The sequence below is a fragment of the Orussus abietinus genome, unplaced genomic scaffold (genome assembly GCF_000612105.2).
Source record: "Orussus abietinus isolate OABI.00-Male unplaced genomic scaffold, Oabi_2.0 scaffold45, whole genome shotgun sequence".
NCBI classification, from domain to species: domain Eukaryota; kingdom Metazoa; phylum Arthropoda; class Insecta; order Hymenoptera; family Orussidae; genus Orussus; species Orussus abietinus.
In genome coordinates, this window is record NW_019394256.1 from 201,825 (window position 1) to 210,587 (window position 8,763).

Below are 8,763 nucleotides of genomic sequence, written 5' to 3' on the forward strand. Positions count from 1 at the left end.
GACCCCCGGGCACATCAAGAATGTTCTTTCGGAGGACGTCCAGGATTTATGAAAGTTAATGAGGTTCTGCTTCACTGGGGAGCTTTGCAAAGGCAAAATAGGCGGTCATCGCTGGAAATGCGTCATTGTGGACACACAAAGTTGATCGATAAAGGCAATTAATTTACGATGAGCGGCAGTAGGCTCTGAATACTGTAATTACAAGTGCATCGTTGTTTCAAAAGGGTGGCTGCACGAGAGTCGGCCGGAACCAGAGGACGGTGCGGTACGGAAAGACTGAAAAGCACCACAGTCGAGTGGAGACAATGTCAAGTTTGTCGGCCTAGGTATCTTGGTAATGTTGGATTTCTCCCTTGTGCGGACACGACTACGGAAGTACAAACGTAGAGCGGAGACAACTAAACCGAGCTCTGCAAAGTATCGTACACGGAGTGCGTTCTTCTAAAGCTCGCACAACTTGAAGCCCCCGATTCACAGAGAATCCCATGTTGCATCCCTGACACTTTATAGTCCGTCATGAGAAAAACTAAGACCGAAGTGCGCTAACGTCGGCCGGAAGTTAATGGGTTGTTCAACCAACAGTTATATTGCGCACCAACGAATTGTACAGCACTTCTCCTGGAACATAAGTACCGGAACAACTGCGGCGTTACAAACTATTAAGATGAAGTGAAACCCCCTTCAAACCAATCGATTCGGATACAACACTTTTCTTTAAGGGTATTGGACCAAACTGTCCGAAACTTTGACACATGACTCGTGACCATCTAAGAATTGTCCTGACACATTCAAAATTTGGATAATTGGAAAACATTTTTTAACTTAGCCTTTTTAACTTAAAATCTTCATTATCGACGTCGATAAAGTTCCTCGACGTGTTTCACTTCGCCTTAAGGTGATATCAAAGAGTCATTCTAAATATCACAACGTCAAAATATTAATAAAACTTTTCGACGAACCGAATCATTACACCAAATCGTTTGAAACTTTATTTCATTACGGAGGCCCTAAAGATGAACGCGATGGTGAAATTTCATTTTTCAAAAATTTTTTTTTGTTTAGCCTAGACTAGACCCAAGATCACATTTTTTTGTGAAAAATGAAATTTTACGAGCATTGCGTTCTTCCTTAGGGCCTCTATAATCACGTGTTAATGTTTCAAGTTATTCGATGTACCAGGTTTGGAAAAAAGTTTTATGAATATTTTCACCTTTCTATATGTATAGAATGACACTTTCATATCACCTTAATGAGAGGTAGTGAAATATAGGCCAAGAGTCAATAAAGAATTATTTTCAAAATTATATTTGTCAATCGGATACTGATTATATATTAAAAACTGATTAGAAAGCGTCTTTCGTATAACTTTTTTCAAGCGAGGGATTTGAAAACTGCGTTAATGTCGAAAAGAAGTTGTGAAAACGAAGGAGAATGTACAATTTATTTATATTGTTAAAGCTTACTTCTTAAATATATATATTTTTTTTTAAATAGAAAAGGGAGAACGGCACGAACTTATGGGACAATCCAACGCTGGACTCTCAAGGAGTTATTTTGAAACTCACGATATTTAAAAATGGTTCTCCTTCGACTATTACAAAATTGATTTATGTAAAAAGAAATATAGACCTTTACAAGGACGATAGAAAAACCTATAATGCTCTTGTCAATATTGCAGGAAATATTAACGAATATGCACGCGCTCAGGCTAGTAGTTGAATAATTTAATGGACTGTAAACGTTCAATCGGCTTCACTGTTTCTAAGGGATTTAAAGCTACAGTCGAACCTCTATAATGCAAACACTATCCATCACTGAAAATTTCATATATTTCGCGCGCTGAAACAATTCATAGAAAAATTGAAGTACAGGAGAGCTGATGGTCTTCCGGATAACGACTATTACACACGTACATCACTATCCTTTCAAGGGAGTCATCAAGCCGCATAACGACCTTACTACTGATCTTACAGCGCATGGTCGATCTCTCCGATTTAATTTCTTTTATAATATATTATAGTAGACAAAAAACTAAGCGACACGTATTTTTTTTATCTGCCATTAAATACTTTAAGGGGGTGAAACCACCATCCAAAGTAAGGCCTGTGAGGGGTGGCTCACCCCTTAATTTTCTTCTTTTTAATTCAGAAAATTATATTTTTCATTTCTCGTTATGAGAAAGCTTTTCCAGGTGGATCGGTTAAAGAATCTTATGTTCTTGTGGGTGAAACTGCCAAATCGCTCCTTGATATGCCTTACTTTGGATGGTGGTTTCACCCCCTTAAAGTGTTTAATGGCAGACAAAAAAAAATACGTGTCGCTTAGTTTTTAGTCTACTATAACATATTATAAAAGAAATCAAATCGGAGAGATCGACCTGGGATACCTTCCTTGTCAGACCAGTAGAAAAGGTTAAGGTAATTACCTGGACCCGAGGTTATTTGTCATGACTTGAAAGTTAGATAAAAAGAATTCCGAGGTTGTGGAAGCAAATTATTTACGACACCGCGTGGCTTAGGTGGGGAAATATAAGGTCCGTAAAACGTCCTCGGAGCGGCTGCAATGCAGCACGCCACGTTTATGTCCATATTACGCACCGAGAAACGCAGGGAATAGAGCTTCTCTCCGCATCGTTGAAAGTAGCGGAGAACGATAGGCAAATAGCGTCTAAGGCGTGCTTCAGGCATTTACCGATGTACGTGCGCACATTAAGGCCCGAATAATGTGCGGATCCCCTCAAATGGATCGAGCGCTCACGACTTGGAGCATTGTTCCATCTTAATCTTGTTTGATCAGCACTTTATCCCTCGATATCTGAGAAGATGAAGTGAGATTCGCCCTCTGAACTTTATAACCTTGTTTAAGGGATATTGCAAGCTGCTGCCAATGTTTGTCTTCCGATGACGGGAAAGGGTTCCGTGTTTCATGAGAATTTGGAGGTTCATGGTGTCATGTTCATGTGAATTTGAAGTATTCGGGGTTTAGTGACGAGCAAGATCGGTTTTGGTCTTGTTCGATCGAGTATTGGTCTTCCATGATCGTCAGTTCTGTGTTGGCTTTTGTTTGGCAAAAGGCGCAAGAGTAAACCGTGCAAGACCTATACTTGACTGAGCAAGATCAAGATCGATTTTGTTCATCACTGACCAGGTTCAAATCCCGCCACCACGATCGAAATTTGTTTGACTTCTAAATCCGAGTATGTTGTTCAATTTCACTGACGAATCCGCAAACATCGCATTATCTGAAAGCCATAACCTTGTTTAAGGGATATTGCAAGCTGCTGCCAATGTTTGTCTTCCGATGACAGGAAAGAGTTCCGTGTTTCATGAGCATTTGGAGTAACATGGTGTGATGTTCATGTGAATATGGTTTTAGTGACGAGCAAGGTCGGTTTTGGTCTTGTTCGATCAAGTATTGGTCTTCCATGATCTTCAGTCCAGTGTTGGTCTTCGTTCGGCAAAAGGTACAAATACTGCAAAGGGCGCAAGACCAAGAGTAAACCGTGCAAGACCTATACTTGACTGAGCAAGATCAAGATCGATTTTGTTCATCACTGACCAGGTTCAAATCCCGCCTGCACGATCGAAATTTGTTTGACTTCTACATCCGAGTCTGTTGTTCAATTTCACTGACGAATCCGCAACAGGAGTCCAAATTTATTGAAAATGTCCGGTCCGCGGAGATCGTAATAATTTAGTAATTTAGTCACTCAACATCGGATTATCTAAAAGCATAGTACATATGTTTTTCCGCGTAGAAATATTTCATGGCAGTCTTGAGTTTATTCTCCGTCGAGTCTGTTCTTCCCCTACCAACTTAATTAATTTATCAGTATCGACACTTGTCAACAATTTCAAAGCTAAAAACTCGTTCATTGCATCGTGATAATTCTACCCGGACATAAACAGTCTATATGAATAAAATTAATATATTATAATTATAACAGTCTAATGTGAATAAAATGAATGTCAGTAAAACGTTTCTCTACATTTATCCGCTTGCACATTGACGCTAGTAATGTTAATTAGTTTTTCAAGGTACTTGTAAATATATGCGTACATGCTTACTTATGCATAATCGTGTCTCGAGAGGCGATTCATCTATTTCTCGAAACGCACATTTCAAATGTGAAGTGTTTATGTACCACTCGTATTACTTGGAAACATTTTGGAGGGAACAGCCTGAACACAGGGTAGCACTTACCAAAACTTGTAGCATCACTTTACCGTGTGTCATCCACCGTTCAGAAACAAACCAAAATGGTCCAATGCCTAATATGAAGTAGCAGGAGTCTAAATGTACATATCAAGTGTCGCGACGCATTGCAACTTGATACAATAGTTTCTGCAATACAATAGTTTTGTCTACTAAAGGATAGGTGGTAAACCTAAAAGTATTGTAGCGTTATGGCTATTTAGACATTTTACCACAACTTTTGGCATTCGTACGTACCAGCGGATAAGACGCATAAAGACGGTTCTAACAATTGATAAATTTACAACGGAAGCTTATTGATTTCCTATCTCCATCGATGACTCCTCGCACAGATAATGAGAGGTTGCATTCGAGTAATTGAATTCCAGGCCGATTATACAGAGAATCCATCCATTGTTTTCTGCCTGACCTATTGTTCGGATTCGAATTACACAAGTTTTCATCAGTCAACAATGGGAGGCTGACAATAAGCTCAGTCAAACGCGCGACGAGAGTGAAATTTAATTTTGATATATGAGGTTTTGCTCCTGACTGGGACATTTAATTCTTGCAAATATAATGTCAGTTAGATTAAACAGGTACGGTATTACGCGTGGTGTAAATTAAGTTAGACTAGGTTAAACAAAACCTTCACCCTATGTTTATTTGCTACATTGCTCAATTTTGATGAAACTTAAGACACGACATACTGATAGTAGATGATAAGGTTTCAAATTAGAAAAGCCTACAACTAAAACAAAACCGATTAGAACATTAATAAAAGATTGGCATCATGACTAAGAATTGGAATTAGAAAGGTGTTGCAAAAAGTATTTAGTGCATACCAAAAAGAATTCAATTTATGATCGAGGTTAAGGGAAGTTTTACTAAGTACTAAGAGCATTTTTTACAACAATCTGAAGCATATTTCTTCTTGAACGTGTGCTGCTTCGGAGAGTTCTTTTCTGATTATAGTTGAATACCTATTTCACCTAACGAACGTCGATAGCAGTTCATACATTGTCTGAGAAAATAAGATTGCTTCAATTTGTTGATGATGCGTTTACAACCCGTGTAACTAATAATCGGACCACAGGCTGTAACTTCACCTAAGACCGAGGACAACTAACAGAAAAACCCACAAACATTCATCCCTGAACGTCAAAGCTCTTCCGCAAGAAAACGTAGCACATCAGTGAAGTTCGAGAAGTCAGACAGAATCCATTCAGAGTTTCTCTCTCACTCAAATATTCTTTCTCATTCAAACAGTTGGATTGGAAAGTTCTTTCCTGATCACAGTAGAATACCTATTTCACCTAACAAACGTCGATAACAGTTCATAGATTCTCTGAGAAAATGATTGCTTCAATTTGTTGATGATGCGTTTACAACATGTGTAACTAATAATCGGGCCACGGGCTGTAACTTCACCTAAAACCGAGCACAACCAGCAGGAAAACGCGCATTCACCCTGGACGTCAATGTTCTTCCGCAAGAAAGCGCAGTGCCATCAGTGAAGTTGGCGAAGTCAGACAGAATCCATTCAGAGTTTCTCTGTCTCTCAGATATTCTCTTTCACTCAAATAGTTGGATTCCTTCTTCCCCCGGCATTCTCCGTTTCCGAACTCCGTGCGCTTCTTTAACCGTGAATTATTTCCTTTGTCTCGCGTTAATTTCCTTGGCGCAGAGCAGGACGAAACAACCGGACTGCTCCGCCGGTGTTGGACACCCGGCGAGACATAGGGAATCCATTTCTGGCGTTTCCCGGTGGATAGCATTTCGTTGGCCGAAATTGATTGCTTGTCACGAATCCTCAAAGCCAGCGGCGAGCCACGGCAGCCATTCGTCGGTCGCGGCACATTGGACGGAGAAATTGGAAATTTCTAAAAAGACCACCGTGTACCCATCGGCTCGCATGCAATTCCGTTACCCCGTACAATGGCCACGGCTCGATCGAGTGACTTTTCATTATTCTCCGGCGAAAGCTCTGAGGAACCGCCGGATTCCCATCGGTACGACTTTTAGAAGGAATACCCGAAACTTACCTTGTATGCTGACAGATCCTGGACGACGCACGCCAGGATGGCCTCCCGACCCACGGAAGCTGTCACGTTTACGATCGGCTCCTTGAACTTGGGATCTGCAACCATAAAAATCAGTCGTCCATCAGAGTCGTACTTCCGGAAAAGACGTTACGTACATTAATCATAAAAATCGCGTATTATTAAGAAAACACACTGATACGTGCGTATTTTGTTACTAGGAATGATATATCCTATTCAACTTATAAATCATTCTTTTTAGATTCCACCGTTTCGCTAGGTTAGATACTTTGTTTAAGCAAATGTTATCACATCTGACGCGGTTTATTCTCGAGACTTTCAGGTTTCCCACCAATCACAATGGCGGACCCGCCTTATGGGATGTTGCGATGGTGACTTTGCAGCTCCTGTTTTGGCCTGCAGTATCTGATGGACACTTTAGTCGACTCAAACTCTAGCGTTTTTTCTAGTTCTTCAACCATTCTGTACAGTACTCCTTGGTTTCGTTTATCGAGTTAGTCTTCCTTGCAGATTATAGTTTCCCTTGCTGTGTACGATGTGCATGATGGGAACTGGTGACATAATGGTTCGTACAACGCGAGTAGGCTAGCATGTCGAGCGAAACAGACTAGTGGGGCAGGGTTGAAACTCCACGGCATCTGCGGGGATTACTGAGACTAGGCGTAAGGATACAAGACCGTAGGCGAAGGAGAAGAGGCAGAGCCCGGAAGGGAGAAGACCGGAGAGAGTTCGAAACAGTTCGGGCAATGGACTCATAATGGTGACATAGGGGAACCATAATTCTATCCCCGTGTCTATTGAATAGCGTACACAGAGGTCCCTCGGGAAGCCCTCCCGTATTAAGACCTTGACTGTGAATTGATGGATCGGTCGTCTGTAAATGGCCGCATCCTAAGAGTGTTCTGTCAAAACATCAAACATCGCAATTGACAGATGACCAAGGGAATTCGAGGATGCGTGAAATCAGGAGTTACGTTTGGTGAATTTTGTGGAAAGGTCCGACGTTAGATGAATGATAAGGGCACATCCAAATTAGTAGATCCAGTGATTCCTGGTTTACGGTCTACAATTGATAATCCTCAAATTCAGTTGTCCTTCTTTAGCAAGTTGGAGGACAGTAGATCCTTTGATCAGTTTTCGTGGTTAGGCACATTTATTGGTCTATTGCATTCAAAACTGTGATTATTTCTCGAATTCCTGAAATCGAATTTTATGCAAGAAAGTCGATTGATCGACTTACGACGGTTTGTTATCCTGTTATGGACCTCATCTTCTGAAGTTTAATTTCGTCGTTCCCTTCAAAGTGAAATATTGCTTGTCTGCTTGTTATTAGTCAAATTCAATCTCACGTAGGATATCCCATAAAGTGTCAAAGAAATTTCAATGGATTTTTCAGACTCTAAAAATGGCTGACGTATGTAAACTTCTTAAAGCAGTCTTGACAGAGTTATGGAAGAAGTTACCAACAGTATTTAGGATACACGCATGCATGCATAAATAAATGTATCGTAACGTTGTCATTGTTTTCTTAACAGAATTGAAGTACCGATTTACGGTCCATGTTATATACTGACGTACATGCACACACGTATGTAATATTCTCAAAGGAAACAGCAGAGACGATTTTTAGCTGAATGGGTGAGCATTATTATACTTAATCTAGTGACGAACTCTCCATTTACGGATTGTAACGGCAGAAACATGCTTTCATTAAATGTGCTGAACATCAAAACCTTAATCGTCCGTAATATATCGCAAATATATTAAGCATGAAAACTTCAATAGTTTATCAAATACCTTCTGAAACTTAAAAATGGTAAAAAATACGTGTATAATAATGTGCGACACGTTGTTAGACGACATTACGTTCAAACTTTTCGTTCGGTCCTTTTACTGTAAATCCAAAGAGGATTTTAAAGCACTTTAATAGTGAACCCTTTGAGTTTAATCCACCATGGCGTATCTTTCCTAAATCATTAGAAGCTTTTAGCGCCATCGTTTACAATATTCAAGTTCTTCTTCCTTTTATAAAAGATTACAACGTTGCGAAGTTCACTTAACGTAACAATTAGCTAAGTTGCTATGTCCATTAAAATATTTAATTAATGCAATAAATGCCATGATCTTGTTTATTTTTTCCCGAGTTTAGCCAACGGATGGAAGCACCTTTAAAATTTTTAACAATCATAATTTCTCACAAAACTTTATTAGCGCCGTTAAATTGAAACCCATTAACCCTTAACTACAGTTATGTATTCTCATACACTCGACCGTTTTTAGTGATGTTGTTTCCGTACTTCCCATAATTTCATCTCTTCATGTTTTATTTCTATTAATTTTATTTCGTTACTACTCTGCATAACCTTCCGTCAAGGGTCTAACTTTTATACAGTTTAATGATTGTTAAATATAATTTTAATATTTAAAAACTGAGGTGATCTCTGTTCATGATATTAAAGTAGCATGCCAGTTGTTAAGTTTTAAACAATTTTCCCGTAGTTTCTCC

General features: G+C 39.6%; 1 protein-coding gene across 1 annotated transcript in view; it reads right to left on the minus strand.

The window, feature by feature from the left end:
• The window catches only part of LOC105694408 (neurotrimin-like), a 98,169-nt gene extending 91,451 nt beyond the window's left edge, over positions 1 to 6,718 (minus strand). The window contains exons 1-2 of the mRNA XM_012415049.1: positions 6,634 to 6,718; positions 6,240 to 6,334 (exon numbers count right to left, since the gene is read on the minus strand). Of these exons, the coding sequence (XP_012270472.1) occupies positions 6,240 to 6,334; positions 6,634 to 6,718 (180 nt within the window). The remainder of the gene's footprint in view (positions 1 to 6,239; positions 6,335 to 6,633) is intronic.
• Between the last annotated feature and the right edge of the window lie 2,045 nt (positions 6,719 to 8,763).